This window comes from Natrix helvetica (genome assembly GCF_964273705.1).
Source record: "Natrix helvetica genome assembly, chromosome: 16".
Lineage (NCBI taxonomy): Eukaryota > Metazoa > Chordata > Lepidosauria > Squamata > Natricidae > Natrix > Natrix helvetica.
The window spans coordinates 5906758-5928133 of record NC_138563.1 but is presented as its reverse complement, the minus strand read 5'-3'; the positions used below and the strand labels follow the sequence as shown (position 1 = coordinate 5928133).

Here is a 21376-nt window from a genome sequence, read left to right as displayed (position 1 = left end):
GCGCAAGGATTCTGGGAGTTGAAATAAACTTGCAAGATTCATTTTTCTTGCCATCTACATGCATGCATTCAGACTATACTGTATTTATATGTGGGTATATGCGTAATTTAGTATTTATTTTATCATGTTTTTGTAGTGTAAATTGGAGGGGGTGATCCTTTTGAGAACTGCATGCAAAGAAATTTCATTTTAATATATGCCGATTAGTGCAGCGGTCACCAACTGATGGCCCGTGGACCACTGGTGGCCTACGAGAAAATGTTGGTGGTCCGCAGAAAAATTAATTACATTTTTTTATATTGCACTAAATCAGGGGTCCTCAAACTACGACCCCTGTGCCGGATATGTGCAATGAACGCTTGTGTTGCTGCAGAGAGTCTCCCCCTTTCGGGGTCTTTTTGTGTGGGTCGGAAGGGGGCAGAAATTCCGACTTGGGGTCTGCTTCAACCTCCTGGTGGGGGGCTTTGGGCGAAGGCTGGAGGGAAGCGCTGCTGGTGGCAAAGAGCTGGAGGGCCTCGTTCCAGTGGGACTGCATCATGGCCTGGAACTGACTGACCATCTCAGCCCACTGAGTCTCCAGGCGCCGGTACCTGGCCTTGCACTCCCACAGGTGTTCCTTCTGCTTGGAAATGTACTTAATACCTGCTATCCTGTACATGTTTGACATACTAATAAATAAAATAAAATAAACGTGTGCAACTCTTGAGTCAAAATTCCGTTTTTCAAGGCCTTTCCATCCAGTGCTACCAAATTCCCAACTCCTGGACTGTGGCCACCACTGAGTTGGCGGGAGAGGCAAATCAAACGGAAGCCCACAAACTTTAGAAAAGTTAGCTTTATTCGATTCCTAGCGTGATGGCGCGGTATCGCTATCACGGCAACCCTCCCATTTCTGAAGGGGATTCAGAGAGAACCGCAGACGTCAGGAGGGCTCGTTGGGAAGGGGGGGAGGAGAGAAGACCCAGGCCTTTCCACCCACCCTCTTCTCACCCGCCCGGCAGCCTTAACTTCGCCAAAAATGAGCATCTGCGTGAGTCAGCTCCAGCAATTCCCGTTCGAGGATGTCAGCGTCCTCGGAAAAGCGTTCGGAGAAGGAACGGATCAGCCCCCCGGCGCTGGATTCGTACTGAGTCAGTCGGACTTTGCCGCCTGAGCGAGGAAGGGGAGAGCAAGAGATCCAGTCAGCTGGCAAAAATTGCAAAATTTATTCTGTCCCCAATTCTATGATTATGATTATAATTCCCCCCCCCCGCCCCCAAATCATCCTTTCTCATTGGTTGCGGACTCTGGAAACTTATCTGGGGACCATGTTTAATGTGAATAGCAATAGCCCTTAGACGTATATACCGCTTTACAGTGCTTTTACAGCCGTCTCTAAGCGGTTGACAGAGTCAGCCTCTTGCCCCCAACAATTTGGGTCCTCATTTTACCGAACCTGGAAGGACGGAAGGCTGAGTCAACCTTGAGCCTGTCAGGATCGAACTGTTGGCAGTGTGCAGAGTTAGCCTGCAGTACTAATCACTGGGAAGGAAGGAAGGGAGGGCAATAGCACTTAGACATATTCTGCTTTATAGTGCTTCAGAGACCCTCTCTAAGCGGTTTACAGAGTCGGTATCTTGCCCCCAACAATCTGGGTCCTCATTTGACCCACTTCGGAAGGACGGAAGGCTGAGTCAACCTTGAGCCTGGTTGCATTTGAACTGCCAAATTGCAGGCAGCCGGCAAACAGCAGAAGTAGTCTACAGTACCACACGCTAGCCACTGCTCCACTGGGAAGGTCACAACTGGCAATCAACACACACACACACACACACACGATGCTGTGACCGTCGCAAATGCGAGCCAAGTGGCTGAATTGCAATCCGGTGTCCGTTCCTGAACGGAGACCAGCTCTAAATCCCTTTACACCGGAAATCTCTGGAAAATCCTGGGAAGAGCTTAGAGGTTGTACATACCGAGTGAAATCGGTGACGTTGGACCCCTGAGAAATGATAAAACCAGGTTAAAACCCCGGCCTCCTTACCCTCCAGACGGGTGTTGGCTTGGACGAAGAGCTTCCGTGCTTCCTTGCGCAAAAGCACCGTCTCGCGTAGGCTTAGAAAGCGTTCAGGTTTGTCATCTGTCACGGCTGAATAGGCTTCGTAAAGCTTTTGGCCCCCTTCCACGTCGGCAGTCGATTTCAGGATCTGTAAAGAAAAGGGAAAAAAATCTTGCTAAAATTACCGTGTTCCCCCGAAAATAGGACAGGATCTTATTTTCTTTTAACCCCCAGAATAAGTGCTTGGCCTTATTTTCAGGGATGTCTTATTATTTTTGAGGTGTAGGAGGCCCCTTAACCTCGGCCCGTGGCCCACGGATCGGCTGATCCAGAGAGGGCTGGAAATGCGGTCTCTGTTTCTGGCACACTCTAGCCAGCTGCTCTTTTTGCGGCCGCCACTAAGAGAAGGGGCGTGGTAGCTAGGGTTTGCAGTGTTGTGGTCTGTCTTCCTTCTTCCCCCCTTTTCTGCGGGCTAGATCTAAGCTCTCCGTAGGCTGGATCCGGCCCCTGGGCCTTCAGTTTGACACCCCCTGCTCTAGACCAAACTGGCTCCCTTCTTTCACAATTCGGAGCGGAGTTCCCATGGCTAAGGGAGGGAAGACACCCCCTCACTTACTTGCAGCTTCCGGAGAAAACTTTCCAGAGCTGGTTTCCCCACGGAGGTGATCTTGGTGCGGTCCAGCAAGACAGCAGCGTCGGGTTTGCCGTCCATTCCCGTGGTGTGTTGCAGGGATACCAGGCCCTCGCCAGCCTCCAGCAGCACTCTTAAAATCACAAAGCGGGCTTGCATGTGGGCCTGGGAGAGAGATGAGGGGATGTCAGGAGGGGAAAAGAGGAGTCATAAGAGGCGCGAGGCGCTTTGCACGCTCCCCTATCTTGCAAGACTAGAAAGTAGAATCGGCGTGCTATTTCCAAGAGAGCCAAGCAAAATTCCAGATCTTCTTTAGGAGTTCAATGTTGCCAATCAACTCCCAGAATTCACCAGCCAGCTTGCTTTAAGATGGACTTCAACTTCCAGAATTCCCTAGTCAGCAGGCTTTAAGATGGGTAGACTTCAACTCCCAGCATTCCCCAACCAGCATGCTTTAAGATGGGTGGGCTTCAATTCCCAGAATTCCCCATCCAGCATGCTTTAACGTGAGTGGACTTCAACTCCCAAGATTCCCCAGCCAGCAGACTTTAGATGGGTGGACTTCAATTCCCAGAATTCCCCATCCAACATGCTTTAACGTGGGTGGACTTCCACTCCCAGAATTCCTCCGCCAGTACAGGCAGGGGAAGGAGGAATAATTATAACTCAGTAAATGTGCGTGTGGAAATAAGCTCCCAGAATTCTCCAGCCAGCATGCTTTAAGATGGATAGACTTCAATTCCCAGAATTCCCCAATCAGCAAGCTTTAAGATGGGTGGACTTTGACTCCCAGAACTCCCCAGCCAGTAAAGTCAGGGGAAGGAAGAATAATCATCTCAGTAAATGGTAAAGCCAATGTTGAACAAAATCTCAATATAAATAATTATATATAAGTTATATATTTATTTCTTGGATTTCTAGACCGCCCCCTCTCCCAAAAAGGGACTCGTATATATATAAGTTATATATATAAGTTATATATATAAGTTATATAATATATATATACCAAAATGTAACTTATCGTATTGTCAATAATTCAGTAAGTGTCCTAGGAACATGGATATATTTTGTGCTTACTTTGTGCCATTATGTTTCACTCATTTGTAAATAAATATAAGACTGATATTATTCAATCCGGAAACACGTTGGTGCTTTCGGTTTGGGTGCAAAAATAATACTCACAAATAAAGAAAACATAAAGTTAATAAGAAACTATTATTAGTGAAGGTTTTCGAGGGTTAGTTAAGGCTTCCCCAGCTAGGCTGGCTGGGGAATTCTGGGAGTTGAAGTCCACTTATCTTCAAGTTGCCAAGATTGAGAAAACTGCATTAAATTACTATCATTATCATCATCAATCATCATCATGTAGTAATAATAAAGCCAATATTTCTTTCTTTTGCAAATACAATACAATACAATAGCAGAGTTGGAAGGGACCTTGGAGGTCTTCTAGTCCAACCCCCTGCCCAGGCAGGAAACCCTATACCGTTTCAGACAAATGACTATCCAACATCTTCTTAAAGACTTCCAGTGTTGGGGCATTCACAGCTTCTGGAGGCATTTTCTGCTCCACTGATTAATTGTTCTAACTGTCAGGAAATTTCTCCTTAGTTTTAAGTTGCTTCTCTCCTTGATTAGTTTCCACCCATTGCTTCTTGTTCTACCCTCAGGTGCCTTGGAGAATAGTTTGACTCCCTCTTCTTTGGGGCAGCCCCTGAGATATTGGAACAATGCTATCATGTCTCCCCTACTCCTTCTTTCTCTTAAGCTAAACATACCCAGTTCCTGCAACCGTTCTTCATATGTTTTAGTCTCCAGTCCCCTAATCATCTTTGTTGCTCTTCTCTGCACTCTTTCTAGAATCTCCACATCTTTTTTACATCGGGGGCACAATGAAACACCAAGGAAATAAAGTTGCAAAATTGGACCCTTACCTGGCGCCAAGTACCAGATTCTGGGGTATAGAATTCCAGAGCCAGAAGTCCTGCCCGCACCATATTTAGCCAATTAATATAGATCACATTTTCAGCATCTTCCCCTTTCAGTTCAAAGATCCTGACAAAGCCAAAAAGAAAATGAACACTCCAGTTAAGAGGGGGAAAAAAATACAATAAATGCAAATATATTTCTATTTTATCTTATTTTTTCGAAATCAAAAACTTCCCCAAAGTTATTATTTTCATTCCATATAACTATCACTCATAATCCTTATTACTTTTATATAAGATGCTTATTGTTATTGCTTTTCCTGCTAATTACTTTGGTATTGCTATAGTACGGTTATATAGGCGACAGGCTAACAATTTGTAAACAGATTTAGTACTTCAGTGGTTTTAAAATTCTTTTGGCCTGTTTCCACAAAGGGTGGGAAATTAACACTGCTGTATGATATTCAATCCACATTCAACTAGGGAAGATATTATGGATAAAAGGTAAAGGTTCCCCCCCGCATATATGTGCTAGTCATTCCTGACTCTAGGGGGCGATGCTTATCTCCATTTCAAAGCCGAAGAGCCAGCGCTGTCCGAAGACGTCTCCGTGGTCATGTGGCCTGCATGACTCAACGCCGAAGGCGCACGGAACACTGTTCCCTTCCCACCAAAGGTGGTTCCTATTTTTCTACTTGCATTTTTTACATGCTTTCGAACTGCTAGATTGGCAGAAGCTGGGACAAGTCACGGGAGCTCACTCTGTTACGCGGCGCTAGGGATTCGAACCGCCGAACTGCCGACCTTTCTGATCGACAAGCTCAGCTTCTTAGTCGCTGAGCCACCGTGTCCCTTAGATTATGGGTACGGGTAGTATATTTAATGACTGTTCAGAGTTACAACAGCAGTGGAAAAAGTGACGTATGACCATTTTTCACACTTGCAGCATCCCCATATGACCCGCTTTTACGACCGTCTTGACAGGCAGAGTCAATGGGGAATCCAGATTCACTTAACAGCCGTGATACTAACTTAAGAACTGCAGTGATTCACTTAACAACTGTGGCAAGAAAGGTTGTACAACTCACACAACTGTCTCACTTAACCACAGAGGTTTTGGGCTTGATTGTGGTCGTAGGTCGAAACTACCCAATTGGCCTCTTTCTGTACTGCAATTCAGATTTCCCGCAGCTAAGAAGGTACCCCTCGTTCTCCCCCCTCCCCCAAACCCATCAACGGCTCACCGGAGAACATCCTTGTTCAAACAGAGGTAGAGACCCACGCATTCTGCCCGACACTCTTCGTAACTCGAAGCCACGCTGGAGAATTTGCTGTCCCAGGTTTCGCCCCCTTGGTACCAACTCCGAATCTGGATGGGATTGGGGTGAGCAGAGAAGAACATGATGAAAGGTTCATCCGTTATTCTAAGTCAGTGTCCCCCCAAAAACTTTGTTCTACCTAAGCCAAAACCAATACAGGTAGCCCTGGGTTTGCAGTTCATTTAGTGACTGTTCCAAGTTACGACGGAGCTGAAACGAACGACTTAGGACCGTTTTTTCACACTGATGGCTGTCACAACATTTCCCTGCCATGGGATCAAAATTTGGACGCTCAGCAACTAATGTTCGGACCGAGGCTTCCCAAGAACCTGAAGCGAACTCCTGGTCCCAACAAAAACCTCTTTTGTTAATTGACTGTGAATTCTGCTCCTTCATCTCCAGCAAAGTCTTTCAAGGGAGGATTTACAGTCACAGACCTTATCTGACTTGGAGAGCTGCCAGGCTGATATCTGCAAAACCTTTGCAAGGAGTCTTGGAGAGTCACAATCCAATGAAACGAATTGATGGTCTCCTGCAAACTCCACTCCCCTTTTGCTCCTCTTTTATTTCCTCTGGGAGGGGACATTCACCATCCACCTATAGCCTTACTCCCAAGTCGCGTCTTGTTCTTCAGCTGTTCCCTTCGACTGGCAACTCTACGCATGCACACACTGGGAACAGGTTCCAGCTGTTCTTCTGCCCCACTGAAGGCAGCTGATAACTGTCAGACGGCCCTGGCCCCCTCTCTGCCTCCGACACAGAGCCCTCATCAAAGACTTCCCCAGACTCCAGGACTGGCCCAGGTTCCTCCCCAACCTCCCCACTGTCTGAATCTGCCGTCAGCTCTGCTGGCCACAACTGATTCGTACTTATTGTCCCAGTCACGCGATCGCCTTTTGCGACAGATGTGATATCCAGCTAAACCCCTCTGTCCCATCCTCACCAATTCTCCTGTCTCCGGGTTGATCACGGCAGACTTGTCAAAGTTGAAAGCCCCTGAATCGTCCTAGGTAGGAAGAGAGGGAGGGGAAAAAGCCGTTAAAATCCCAAGTCCCATGCAAAATTAATGTCGAAGCAATATTGTCGCAGAAAAAAATAACTGGGAAATGGAAGGACCCGCAGAGATTTACAGATGTGGCATCTAAACACCTGGGAGATATCCAGCCCTGAGGCTAAAAATACCAGAAAAGCAAGCGGCTGCAGGTTTTAGGTCTGGCTAGTCTAAAGAAAAGAATTAGGGGTGATATGATTGCAGTATTCCAGTATTGGAGTGGCCGCCCCAAAGAATAGGGGATCACCCTATTCTCCAAAGCACCTGAAGGCAGGACAAGAAACAATGGATGGAAACTAATCAAGGAGGGAAGCAACATGGAATTAAGGAGAAACTTCCCAACAGTGAGGACAATTAATCAGTGGAACAGGTTGCCACCAGAAGTTGTAGGTGCTCACTGGAGGTTTTTAAGAAGAGACTGGACAATCATTTGTCTGAGATGGTATAGGTTCTTCTGTTTGAGCAGGGGGCTGGACTAGAAGACCTCCAAGGTCCCTTCCAGCTCTATTCTATTCTATTCTTCTTTCCTCTTATTCTATTCTTTTCTCTTATTCTACTCTATTCTTCTTTCCTCTTATTCTATTCCTCTTTCCTTTTATTCTATTCTATTCTTCTTTCCCCTTATACTATTCTATTCTTCTTTCCCCTTATACTATTCTATTCTTCTTTCCTCCTATTCTATTCTATTATTCTTTCCTTCTATTCTATTCTATTGTAGTTTTGCAGTCTTACCTGAACAAACAGCTTCCCGCTGCCATGGCCAAGAAGTTCGTGGAGGCCAACTTGGACTTCAAAAGAAGGTCCTTTCCACTGGATGTAGAGATCCTGCAAAAGACACCGTTGACGTTAGTAGTGGGTTGGACTAGAAGACCTTCAAGATCCCATCCAACTCTGTCATTCCTCTCTAGATCGAAAGGACTGATTTTTGTTACGCCCTACGGCTTTTCTTTAAATGACTGTCGTTCAAGTTTTCCCCCCTCCCACCAGGTCCTGCTTTCCTCCATCATGTCCTCCGACACACAAACACACACACACACACACACAAACACGGAAGCCGTACTTTGTCCTCTTCCGCCAGGAAAGTCAGTTTCTCCTTTTGGGTGGCGTAAGCGACCGCCAGCACGTTCCCCAGCGAGACGTTCTTGAATCCTTCTGTCTGGCGGATGTCGTCATCTGTGGAGGAGGAAGAGGAGGAAGAAGAGGTGGACTACAGTTCCCATCATCCCCGTGGCCAATAGAAGCCGGGCTGGATGAGAGCAGAGAAAAGGGTAATTTTTTTTCTGCTCCAAGTCCAGATATTAAAGCACAATGGCTGGAGAATTATGGGAGTGGGACTTGACGTTTAGTACTGTAAGGCGCCTCAGATCGCTCCTGGGTGAAGGAGTGGAACATCTGTCACTTTGAACTGAGGTAACGGAATGTGAGGCAATTGGCAGTTGGAACAGAGTTCTTTTTAGGTGGGGAGGGGGAGTAGAATGTCTAACTTCTTAGCATCAAGCGTGTTAATATAAGGCAACTGGCAGTTGGAACAGAATTCTGTTCAGGTGGGAAGGGGGAGTAGAACTACTTAGCATCAGAGCATATTAATTACTGTTTAAGAAATACTAATGATCTGATAGTCATTTTGAAAAATCCTTTCTTAGCGAGCACCTAGAAGCCAAGAGGAACATAGTGCCAAATTTCAAGTTTGTAGGCTTTACGGTTCTGGAGATTTCGTGATGAGTGAGTGGTATTTGGCCTTTATATATACAGATGACTAGCCATAACACCAAATCTTTCTAATCAACAAAACCAAAATCAAAGTTTTTTCTTCTTCTTCACAAGAGCAAATTCCAGAAGTGATATCCAAATAAGAAAATATTTTCTTCTTTAAATGAAATATTCAATTTAACCATTCCTGCTTTATCTTTCTCGCTATGAAAATACATTTCCATTTGCACCTAGTCATCTTTGTGAACTGTCCCCATTTTTATTTACAAAATTTATTGTATTCTTTCAATTTTTTTGGCCTTACTGAAGGGGGGGAAACCTTTTTTCCTTCCTTCCTTCCTTTTTTCTTTCTTTCACACACCCCCCTTTTCTCAAAGTACTAAACTTTTTAAAAACACACAAACAAGAAAAAGCAAATCAAAACTTTCTAATACATTTTATTCTTCAACTTTGCCATGCAAGCTTTAAACTTCAATATTGCATTTAGCTGCCTCCCTCCAAAATACCTTTATAGAATGTTTTATCTTGTACTGTGCTGGGAAGAGTTGGAAGTCAATGGCCCCTTTTCTTTTTTTTCTCTTCCCCCTTCCCCCATATCCTGAAGAGGAAACTCAAAGACTTTGGGCATCTAATGAGAAGGAAGAAGGACTCCCTGGAGAAGAGCCTGATGCTGGGAACGATGGAGGGCAAAAGAAGAAAGGGACGACAGAGAATGACGTGGCTGGATGGAGTCACCGAAGCAGTCGGCCTGAGCTTCAATGGACTCCAGAGGATGGGAGAGGACAGGAAGGCCTGGAGGAACGTGGTCCATGGTGTCACAATGGGTCAGACACGACTTAGCAACTAACAACAACATGCAATTAAAAATAAAAAAATGTAAAGAGTAAGAGAAACACTGCTCTAACAATTTTTTTTAAAAAAACCAAATATCCGCACAGCCTTACAATTTGGGATATTGATGCCGGCAGGAATCCCACTTCCTGCAAATGTCAGCACATCGAGGGAAGTGAAGTCAGGCTTCAGAAAGTGGTCCTTCTCAAAGGCACGGGGCCAAGGCAGCTCTTCCAGGAGGTGTTCAGCCTGGGACACCAGCTGTGCGAACTTGGCGCTCATCGCTTTGTTCACCACAGCCACAAAACCTGAAAAAGACAGACGTCAGAGGAACAAAAGATCAGAGGAGCTTCTTGCATCTTGCAAATTCTCTGGGCTGGATTCGTATTCGTGTCGCTCGAGCGGGGAGAATCGAGGCTCGGCTGATGTGTGGGAAATGGAAGCATAGCTCTGGATGCAAGCCACGTTTCTTCCTCGGGTTTTCTATGAGGACAGGCAAACTGGTTCCTTGACTGTCTCCAATCTTCCTCCTTCGAGCGCACATAAAGTGCTGGATTCAAAGATTCCCACATGGCAAAAAGAAAGTACCTTCAAACTCTCCCCGGGAACCGTACGGGTCTCGGTAGCTCTCGATAAAACCAATGTAGCTGTGGAGGCAAATGGGACAAGTATCAACAGACATATACATGAACGATTATTTTATTTTTTTCCCATAGTTTCGTTTAATTTTTTTTCTTTTATCTATTTTTTCATTTTGTTCAAATTTCATTTCATTTTTTTCATTTCATTTTATTTATTTAGTTTTTTATTTCATTTCAATTTTTATTTCCTTTTCAATTCATTTGAATGGCATTTTGATTGAATTTCACTTCCCAATTTCAATTTTTAGTTCGTTACCTTTTTTCATTTCGCTTTGCCTTTTTATTGAATTTTCTTTTTTAATTTCATTCCATTTTTTAAAATTCATTTCACTTCGATTGTTCTTTCATTACATTTTTTTTGTTTAATTTCATTTTGCATGCATTTTTGATTGAATTTCATTTTTTAACTTCATTTCATTTCTTAAATTCAATCTTAATTTAATTTTTATTCATCTTATTTTCAGGTCTGATAATGGTCGTCTATCCTATACAGGTAGTACTCAAGTTATGACCCCAATTGTGTCAAAGGTTTATGTTGCTAAGTGAAACATTTGTTAAGTGAGTTTGTCCCATTTTACAACATTTCTTGCTGCAGTCAAGTGAATCATTACATTTGTTCTCGTCCAACCCGATGCTCAAGCAGGAATTCTATATTTCAGACAAATAGTTGTCCAATCTCTTCTTTAAAATGTACAGTGAGAAAGAAAGAAAGAAAGAAAGATAGAAAGAGGGAGGGAGGGAGGAAAAGAAAGAAAGAGGGAGGGAGGAAAAGAAAGAAAGAGGGAGAGAGGAAAGGAAAGAAAGAAAGAGGGAGGGAGGAAAAGAATGAAAGAAAAAAGAAAGAAAAAGAGAGGGAGGGAGGGAGGAAGGAAGAAAAAAAGAAAGAAAGAGGGAGGGAGGAAGGAAGGAAAAGAAAGAGGGAGGGAGGAAAAGAAAGAAAGAGGGAGGGGGAAGGAAGGAAAAGAAAGAAAGAAAGAGGGAGGAAGGGAGAGAGGAAAAGGAAGAAAAAAGGAAAGAAAGAGGGAGGGAGGGAGAGAGGGAGGTAACACAGTTGTTAAGTGAATGTGGGCTCCCCATGGTCTTTATTGTCGCAAGAGGGGATCACATGACCCTGGGATGCTGCATCCATCATAAGTATGAACCAATTACCAAGTATCTGGATTTTGATCATGTGACCATAGGGATGATGCAATGGTCGTAAGTGTGAAAAATGGTCATACGTCACTTTTTTCAGTGCCGTCGCAACTTTGAATAGTAACTAACTTAAGAATTAATGATAAATTCACAAGCTGACATGAGATTTGGAGACTTAAGCAATTATCCCGTCTCATCCCAACAAGGAAGGACATCGATTTCCTTCCAAGGTCACCTAAGTTCAAAGCTCACCTTTCCACGATGGGACTTTTGTCGCGAATCCAGCAGCGAGACCCCTCTTTGTGGGCTGGGATGGAGCCTTGCCTGAAGCTGGTTGCGTAGTGCTCCAACATCTCCGTCTGAACGCGCCTGGCGGTATGTTGCTGGTGAAGAAACAGAGAGGATGCCGAGCACTGCTTCTCAAAGTTAGACCTTTTAAGACGTGTGGACTTCAGCTCCCAGAATGCTCTAGTCCGAATTGATGCTGGCTGGGGAATGCCGGGAACTGAAGTCCACCCATCTCAAAGCATGCTGTCTAGGGAATGCCGGGAACTGAAGTCCATCCATCTTAAAGCATGCTGGCTGGGGGATTCTGGGAGTTGAAGTCCATCCATCTTAAAGCATGATGGCTGGGGAATTCTGGGAGTTGAAGTCTACCCATCCCAACCTTAAACATTTTAAGGTGTCTGGAGTTCACCTTCCAGAAAGCTTTAGCCAGAATAGATGTGTGGGGTATTCTGGGAGTTGAAGAACACTGATCCCCAAACAGAATCATCTGCGGCCTTCTTAGAACTGCTGAAAGGACTGTGTTGAGATAGGTGGTGTCATATCTCTCTGTTGAGAGAAGGCTGTTCCATTTGGACAACGATGGCCTCTTTGAAACCAACGGTTCACTCTGTCCAGAATGTGGACTTTACTGTCTTCAAAAGAGGGCCCTTTATCTTTCAAAGGCAGATTGCTGAATCTTGTCCTGATGGGTTTGTTCTCCTATGTTGTGCCACGTGTTTGTGAAGTGGCTGTTTTGTTTCTCCACCAATCTCCTGCCTACAATACAGTCCTTTCAGCCGTTCCAAGGAGGCTCCACATCCATTTGCACCACTCAGCTGACCCTGAGGAGACAGACAAACCTCTAAGTGGCCTCAACAACCCTCTAAAAAGGATGCAAATGACCAGCAAGGGGTATAAATCCTTTCATTCGCCACCATCCAGTCAGAGCAAAAGAAGCTTCTTGGAGGAGAAGCGAAACGTCTTTAAAGAAGACAGACAAACCTCCAAGTGGCCTCAACGACCCTCTAAAAAGGATGCAAATGACCAGCTGTCTGCAAGGGGGATCAATCCTTCCCTTCCCCACCATCCAGTCAGAACGGAAGAAGCTTCTTGGAGGAGCAGCGAAACGTCTTTAAAGAAGACAAATAAACCTCCAAGTGGCCTCAACGACCCTCTAAAAGGATGCAAAGGACCAGCTGTCTGCAAGGAGTAACCATCTTTCCGTTCCCCACCATCCAGTCAGAGCAGAAGAAGCTTCTGGAATGAGAAGTGAAAAGTCCAGTTGCTTCCTGAAATAAAAAAAGCATCTTTGGGACAACCGTGACCTGGAGATTCTCTGTCATTCAGGTCATGGTTGTCCCAAAGGTGCTTCCCTCAGATATGAGGGAAGGATTCATGTTTGCTTGGAAGACCTTGTGGGTTTGCAAAAGGACAAACAAGCTTACAAGATTGGGATCTTGAGAGAGCTGCTAACCCAGATCAACAGAAAACCCATTCCGCTCGTCCCTTACCTGCGCTTTCTGCAAATTCTCCACAACCCTCTGCAGAATCGGGCTGTAATCACCTCGCGTGACGGTAAACGTGCAACCCTCAAACTGGAATTGCTTCGTTTTGACCTTCATCTCATCAAGTTGGGGTTCTGAAAAAAAAGAGAGGCAGGATTTAGCATTTTAAAGCTGTGTTGGCCGATGCAAGTCGTCCTCGACTTGCAACGGTTCATTTGGCGACCACTGAAAGTTACAGCCTCACAGGAAAAAAGTGTGACTTTTTTCCCCACACTTATGACCTCCGTTGCAGTATCGCCACGATTCTGATCTTTGACAACCGACTCACATTTATGACGGTGGCAGAGTCTCTTTTGCGATCTTCTGATCAGCAAAGTTAATGAGGCCAGATTCACTTAACAACCGGGTTACTAATTTAACAACTGCAGTGATTCACTTAGCAAGAAAAGTCGTAAAATGAGGCAAAACTCAGTTAACAAATTTTTCACTCCGCAACATAAATTCTAAATTGTGGCTGTCAAGGACTACCTAAATATATATGTATGTGTGGCCGGTGGGGCTCATTTAGCTAAGAGAATAATTATAGAAGCTATCAAAATAGAGAAACACCCCCACAACATGAATAAACGTGATGATACCTCCCGCCTACCAGACATCTGGAAACAAGCCCTAGTCAACAAACAAGCCCCACCCACCACCCAGGCCGTTACAACACGAAACAACAACAGACACACAGTTAGCACCAATCAGCACCAATCTACCAATCATGATACAACCACACAACCAATCATTCTACTTACTGAAACAAAGCCAGCACTCCCCCCCACCCACCCCCACCAAGATTTATAGAAAGACGGCAGCTCCGATCACGCTTTAAGCCCAAAACCCAGCTTGAGGATGGCGAGTGAGACCTCGCTGAAACGTTGCCAAGACAATCTCAATCTTACACGGGGAAAGACCCGAATACAACAAGACCAGCATACCTACACCCGTGAAAATCTACGAATATATCTATCTATATCTATCTATCATCTATCTATCTATCTATCTATCTATCTATCTATCTATCTATCTATCTATCTATAAATATAGAGATATAATTTCTCTCTCTACTAGATGGGTTTTTTATTATTTGGCAATCCCCTATACATTCTGGGTAGTAAAGAGTAGCATGAAAATGTTTTAAATAAACAGATGAAGACAAGGAATGACAGACACCTTGTTAATTAATTACCCTAAATGGCAGTGGGCTACCTGAACTTATTCACATCTTAGGGGCATGTTCTTAATGTTAATTAATACCATTAATGATCTTTGTTTAGGGGGTCACTATTAAACAAGAGGGAGAAGAAGGGGTGGAGGGACGCTCCAGCCATTACCATCCAGAAGGACTGAAGCCAGACGGACTTCGTAGCTGGTTTTTCCTCCGGTTTCTGTTTTAAAAAGCCGGGTGTTGTATGCGCTGATGTTCTACAGAGTAAAGAATAAAGCATTGGAAAAAATATATTCAGTTTTAACCCAGCACTATTCTATTTATAAATAACTCCATGAAGTGAACACCTAATACCCCTTCCTCCTCCTATTTTTCCCACAACAACCTGGACTGTTGGTTGTTGGACTGAGAGAGAGAGAGGGATTGGCCCAAAGTCACCCAAATGGCTTTCATGCCTAAGGTTTCCAGTCTTTCAGAAAATAGAATAGAATAACAAAAGTTGGAAGGGACCTTGGAGGTCTTCTAGTCCAACCTCCTGCTTAGGCAGGATATCCTCTCACACAAATGGTTGTCTAAACTCTCCTTAAAAATTCCCAGTGTTGGAGCATTTACAACTTCTGGTGGCAAGTTGTTCCACTGATTAATTGTCCTGACTGTCAGGAAATCCCTCCTTAGTTCTAAGTTGCTTCTCTCTTTGATTAGTTTCCACCCATTGCTTCTTCTCCTGCCCTCAGGTGCTTTGGAGAATAGCTTGACTCCCTCTTCTTTGTGGCAGCTCCTGAGATAATGGAAGACTGCTATTGTGTCTCCCCTGGTCCTTCTTTTCATTAAACTAGACATACACAGTTCCCGCAACCATTCTTCCTATGTTTTAGCCTCCAGTCCCCTAATCATGTTGGTTGCTCTTCCTGGCACTTTTTCTAGAGTCTCTGCATCTGTTTTTACATCGTGGCGACCAAAACTGGATGCTGTATTCCAAGTGTGGCCTTACCAAGGCATTATAAAGTGGTATTAACACTTCACGTGATCTTGATTCTATCCCTCTGTTGATGCAGCCTAGAACTCCTACAGTACCTGAGAATCCAGGAACTTCTGAGCCAGCTTCGCATCTTCCATGGAACAATTTGCAGAGAAGTAGGTGGAAACCCCCTAAAGACAAAGGAAGAAAGGGGACAAGTACAGTGATAATTCTAGACGTGGATGTCGGAGCCCCAAATGGCCAATCCCTCTCCCCCCCGCCCCCACTAGAAATGGGGCTGAGATGGGCCCAAAACAATACCTCCCCACTGAGCCCTAAATGCCTCTGAAGAGGCTCCAGGGAGTACATTAGCTTCTCGCAGCTCTCCCACAAAGCTTCCATCTCTTCTGGGTTTTGCAAAAATGCCTGGCTCCCCCACACCAACTTCTTCAGTTTTTCCTAGAAAAAAAGGAACAAAAGATAAAAGTAAAAAAGATAGAGTCAAGGTTGACTTAGCCTTCCCATCCTTCCGAGGTGGGTGAAATAAGGACCCAGATTGTTGGGGGGTAAGAAGCTGACTCTGTAAACCACTTAGAGAGTACTGTAAAGCACTGTGAAGTGGTATATAAGTCTAAGGGCTATTGCTATTGCAATAGAATAGAATAGAATTCTTTATTGGCCATTTGTGATTGGAGACACAAGGACTTTGTCTTTAGTGCTGATGCGTTCAGTGTACATAAGGAGAATAAAATATATTCATCAAGAGTAAAAAGATACAACACTTAATGATAGCCATAGGTTAGTAATAAGCAATCAAATTATACTAGGAAACAAATAATATAAATTGAAAGGTACAAGCAACATGGTTATAGTCATAAGTGGGGAGAGATAGATACTAGGAAGGAAGAGAAGAAGAATAGTAATACAGTCTTAGTAAATTATTTAACAGTGTTGTGGGAATTAGTTGTTAAGCAGAGTGATGGCATTCAGGGAAATAACTGTCCTTGTGTCTAGTTGTTCCGGTGTGCAGTGCTAAAAATAATAATAAAAATATTATAAAAATAATAAAATATTATAAAAATAATAAAATATTATAAAAATAATAAAATATTATAAAAATAACAACACATTATAAAAATAATAAAAATATTATAAAAATAATAAAAATATTATAAAAATAACAACATATTATAAAAATAACAACATATTATAAAAATAACAACATATTATAAAAATAATAAAAATATTGTAAAAATAATAAAAATATTATTACTAAAAATCCAAGTGAAAAGAATCAAAATAAATATGAAAAGGGAGAAAAATGAAGTTAAAAGCAAAAGAAAAATAAAATTGAAACCAGAGCAAAACGAAAACAAAGGAACTCAAACGAACCATGGTAAAAATGAAATGAAAGACAAATAAAGAGGAGGAAAGGAATAAGGAAAGGAAATAAAAAATGAAAATAAAATGAAAACTGGAAGAAAGCTAAACTGAAAGTGAGGAAAAATATCAAACATTTTTAAAAAATATATATCAAGAAATCAAAGTAAACATGAAAAAACGGGGGGGGGGGGGACACGACAAAATAAAAATGAAAATAAAGAAATGAACATGAGGTAAAAAAAATGACAATAAACATCAATGTAAAAATGCTCAAGGCCCAAGGTGGGGGGGGGGGGTAGAGCCACTGTCAAGACTCCGCCCCCTCCACCAACCCCTTCCCCAATGAAGCCCAAGGAGCTTTCCGATTGGCTGAAGGGCAGAAGTTAAAAAAGCTGATCCCACCCAATAGACTTCCTTTTGGCACTTACCTTGGGAAGGCTGGGAACAAATTTGGTGTCACCGAAGGACTTGTAGTTGCCCATATTGGCATAAACGGCCGCCGTGTAAACCAGAAACGCCTGCAAGGGAGAATTCCATTTTATTTGCCTTCATTTTTAGAAAAACCAGAGCTTAATTTTTGCAAAACTGCTGTTCTGACCTAGGCTTCCCCAGCAGCACGAGTCCTCGTCCCGATAAACCCCTTTTATTTAATTGACAGTGAATTCCTCTCCCGCAAAGTCTTTCCTCTCCCACGGTCTTTCGAGAAAGCTCACAATTACCGACCTTAATCAGGCTTGGAGAGTGGCCAGGCTGAGATCTTTCAGATGCCACAATACTTGAATGCAGGAATGAACTAATTGTCTCCTGCAAACTCCACTCCCCTTTCACTCCTCTTATTTCCTCTGGGAGGGGCCATTCATCGTCTACCTGTGGCCTTACTCCCAAGTCGACGCCTGTTCTTTAGCCGTTCCCTTCGTCTGGCACCTCTGCGCATGCGCACACTGGGAACAGGCTCCAGCTGTTCTTCTGCCTCACTGATGTCCGACTCCGAAGGCAGCTGATAACTGGCATACGGCCCTGGCCCCCTCTCTGCCTCCGACGCAGAGCCCTCCTCAGAGCCTTCCCCAGACTCCAGGACTGGCCCAGGTTCCTCCCAACCTCCTCACAGGGGGTTGGACTAGAAGACCTCCAAGGCCCCTCCCGGCTCCATTCTGATCGATTGATTACCTGATATTCTTCATCTGTGACGCCGAGCGAACGGGCCACCTCTTGTAACTGATTCGGGTCCTGAGTTCGGAAGATGCGGGAGAGGAGGACGTAAATGGTGGGAGATTCCGGGGACGTTTGTAACAGGACCACCAGTCCCCCGTACCAGCAAGCCCGTGATAAGTAGTGAGCGTAATGTTTCTCTTCCGTGGACAACAGCTCAAAAGCTTCGGCACAATCCAACGTCACGATCCCAATGTCGTTGGGTAAAACGTAGTGGGAGTCCACCATGATGCCAACCTGGGAAAGGGAGAAACTGAGATATCGTCCACTCATGGTATGTACTTTGTTATTAAAAAAATATATCTTTATTATAAAGATAAAGAGAGACAATTTGGCCTAGTGGTTAAGGCACCAGGTTGGAAGTGGGAGATGGCGAGTTCTAGTCTCAGTTTAGGCATGAAAACCAGATGGGTGTCTTTGGGCCAATCACCAGGAGATGGTGAGTTCTAGTCTTGGCTTAGGCATGAAAACCAGCTGGGTGATCTTAGGCCAGGCCCTCCCTCCAATCCATTCCACCTCACAGGGTTGTTGTGGGAAAAATGGGAAGAGGAAAATGCATTGGATACGTTCACCGCCTGGAGTTATTTATTAATAAAATAAAGATCATGATACACATCTATAAATAAAGGAAGGGGAAGGGAGGAAGAATAAATAGGAAGGGAGCAATAAGGAAAACTAAAAAGGAAGGAAGGAAGGAAGAATAGGAAGGGAGCAATAAAAGGAAAGCTAGGGAAGGAAGGAAGGAGAAATAGGAAGGGAGCAATAAGGAAAACTAAAAAGGAAGGAAGGAAGGAGAAATAGGAAGGGAGCAATAAGGAAAAGTAAAAAGGAAGGAAGGACTTCCAAACACATTCCTAATACCTCAGATTCTTCCTGAATTCAAGCAGCAACGGCCAGATATAAAATCTGATGCTTTAAACCTGAAAAAGAAGGGGGGGGGGAAACCCATGTTTTAACATTCTAACTTTTTCCTGAAGAGGGGCAGTTTTTATGGCTTTACAGGGGCCAGGTCGAGCCCTGCTTTGTATACAGTTACTCAAAATCCTCTCTGGGATTCTCCATCATCCAGGTAACCCCCCCCCCCCCCCGGTTGTCCCAAAGGTGCTTTTTCCCCCCCAAGAGGCAACTGGACTTCCTTCCTGCTTTTTCTTTGAAGCCGTTTTGCTTCTCACCCAGGAAGCTTCTGCAGCTCTGACTTGCATGGTGGGGACTTGGGAGTGAGAGCCGAAGAAGCTTCTTTGGGGGAGAAGCAAAACGTCTTCAAAGAAAAACAAAACAGAAAGTCCAGTTGCAGCTTGGAAAAGAAAAAAGAAAAAAACATCTTTGGGACAAAGTCCTTCCCTTCCCTCCCAGCCAGCCATTTCCTGATTAGGGATTGGGGAAGGAGCCATTAACAGATTAACAGAAGGGACCTTGTAGGTCATCTAGTCCACCTCCATCCCTCCAGCCAAGCAAGGAAATTGCCTTTCAAATATGGCTGTGTGGAAATCCCTTGGCCAGACAAGGCTGGCCATCCTAAATTGTTCTCCCCAAGATTCAGAGGCAACCAGCTTTCTCTGCGGTTAAATCCCACCTTCCTTTGAAAACCATGAGGACCAGAAACTTGCTTTTTTAAAAAACTGGAGCCAGAGGGTTCCAGGCGACCGCCTTCCTGAAATCTCCCAGCGGCTTCGAGGATGCCCCTGATGCAGGCTGAGGTCAGTCCCGGATGGGTGTACACGCGTGCTGCCGTTCCCACGAGTCTCCCTTGCACCCGTGTCCACGTGACCTCCCGCTCCGCTCGGTTTCCTCCTCACCTGCAGCAGAGCTCGCCTTCCAACTTCCTGCCACGCCCCCCTTCTCGGTTTCTCCACTAGGCGGGGCGGTCGGGCGGACACGCCCCTCCCCCGGCCATATCCAGCCAATGAGAGGCTGATAGCTGCGTTGCTGGGAGACCGAAGGCCCGCCTTTCTTTTTTTTCATTTTTGGCTCGATTCTTTCTTGCTTGCTTGCTTTTTTTAATCTGATTCTTTTTATCTTGTTTTCTCTCTCCCTCCGTCCTCCACTCCTTCCTTCTTTCCCTCTTTCCCTTTTTTTCCACCCTCCTTCCTTCTTTCCATCCGATTCTCTCCTTCCTTCCTTCCTCGTATCTTTTTTTCTCGTTTCCTCCCTCTTTCCTCCCTTCCTCCCATTCTCTCCTTTGATCCTTCCTCCTTGCATCCTTTCTTTCTTTCTTTTTCTCCCTCCTTCCTTCTTTCCACCCTCCCTCTCATTCTCTTCTTCAATCCTTCCTCCTTTCCTTTCTTTCTTTCCTTCTTTTTCTTCCTCCTTCCCTCCCATTCTCTTCCTTCCTTTTCTTTTTCCTTTTTTTCCTCCTTCCTTCTTTCCTCCCTCCCTCCCTCATTTTCTTCTCCCTCCTTCCCTTTCTTTCCTTCTTTTCCTTCCTTCCTTCCTTCCACCCTCCCATTCTCTTTCCTTCCTTCTTTCACCTCTTCTTCTTTCTTTCCTTTTTTCTTCCTCCTTCCCTCCGATTCTCTCCTTCATTCCTTCCTTTCTTTTTTCTTTTCCCCCTCCCTCCCATTCTCTCCTTATATCTTTTTTTCTTTTGCTCCTTCCTTCTTTCCTCCCTCTCATTCTCTCCTTCGATCCTTCCTCCTTCCCTTTCTTTCCTTCATTCTTTCTTTCCTTCTTTTTCTTCCTCCTTCCATCCCATTCTCTCCTGTTCCTTCCTTTCTTAATCCTTTCTTCCTTACTTTTTCTTTTCTTCCCTCCTTCCTTCTTTCCTGCTTCCCTTTCTTTACTTCTTTCTTCCCTTCTTTTTTTCCTCCTTCCCTCCCATTGTCTCCTGTTCCTTCCTTCTTGCATCCTTTTTTATTTCTTCCTCCCTCCCTTCCTTTCTTTCTTTGCCTTTCCATCCATCCATCACTCTTTTGTTTCCCCTCTTTTCCTCTTTCCAGAGTGTCTACATCTTTTTTCTAACACCTGGCCAAAACTGCACGCAATATTCCAAGTGTGGTCTTAATAAGGCTTTATAAAGCGGTACTAGTATTTCATGTGATCTTGATTCTATCCCATCTTCACCCTTTGAGATGATGGTGATGTTCTTTGCATTAAATCCCAGGCGAGATTCATGTTGCATTTTCCCTGGTTCCTTGCTTTGGAGGTTCATAAAGCTTTCACACATTAGTTTCAACCTCCAGTCTTTTGGGTTTGCAATATCCTATGTTGGGAAGACACAGCTTCTTTGCTGAGATTATAATTTAACAGTTTTACCAGCTTTAAAAAAAACCCTGGTTAATTTGGAAGCATAAAACAGGAGAAGCATGTTACGGGAACACAAAGAAGTATTACGAAAACCATGCCCCCACACATGCAAATTTCTTTCTAATGTCTTTTTTTTTTTGGTGGAAAAACAGATTAGAACAGAGTTTGTCAACCTTGGCAGCTTTAAGATGAATGGATTTCTATTTACAGAATTCATCACCCAGCATGTTTTAAGGTGGGAGGACTTCAACTCCCAGAATTCCCCAATTTGCTTTGAGAGGGGTGCACTTCAACTCCCAGAATTCCCCAGTCAGC

The 21376-nt window shown here is 44.2% G+C and overlaps 1 protein-coding gene across 3 annotated transcripts; it reads right to left on the bottom strand.

Annotated features, from left to right (window-relative positions):
* Nucleotides 1-817: 817 nt before the first annotated feature.
* DPP3 (dipeptidyl peptidase 3) lies at nucleotides 818-19687 on the bottom strand. Of its 3 annotated transcripts, none has more exons than XM_081968336.1 (19): nucleotides 19615-19687; nucleotides 18680-18738; nucleotides 17777-18055; nucleotides 17038-17127; nucleotides 15548-15685; nucleotides 15343-15417; nucleotides 14435-14525; nucleotides 13062-13189; nucleotides 11536-11666; nucleotides 10097-10155; nucleotides 9622-9816; nucleotides 8028-8140; nucleotides 7700-7792; nucleotides 6860-6922; nucleotides 5842-5966; nucleotides 4604-4724; nucleotides 2655-2834; nucleotides 2024-2186; nucleotides 818-1149 (listed from the first exon to the last, which is right to left on the bottom strand). In XM_081968336.1, exons 3-19 carry the CDS (start codon nucleotides 18044-18046, stop codon nucleotides 1004-1006), a joined length of 2181 nt encoding a protein of 726 aa, XP_081824462.1. In that variant the 5' UTR covers nucleotides 18047-18055; nucleotides 18680-18738; nucleotides 19615-19687; the 3' UTR covers nucleotides 818-1003. The 3 variants fall into 3 exon arrangements, with proteins under 3 accessions (XP_081824462.1, XP_081824463.1, XP_081824461.1); XM_081968337.1 differs by having other exon boundaries at nucleotides 18680-18730; nucleotides 19557-19641; XM_081968335.1 differs by having other exon boundaries at nucleotides 19426-19627.
* Nucleotides 19688-21376: the final 1689 nt, after the last annotated feature.

What these genes read in the sequence shown, in the direction of transcription:
- DPP3 (XM_081968336.1), bottom strand. Translation starts at nt 18,046, where the DNA reads ATGGTGGACTCCCACTACGTTTTACCCAACGACATTGGGATCGTGACG. An exon ending in TTGTTCCCAGCCTTCCCAAG is followed by an intron (nt 15,686 to 17,037) that starts GTAAGTGCCAAA and finishes CTTTTTTTCTAG; the next exon opens with GAAAAACTGAAGAAGTTGGT. An exon ending in AGCCAACACCCGTCTGGAGG is followed by an intron (nt 1,150 to 2,023) that starts GTAAGGAGGCCG and finishes TTCCTCGCTCAG; the next exon opens with GCGGCAAAGTCCGACTGACT.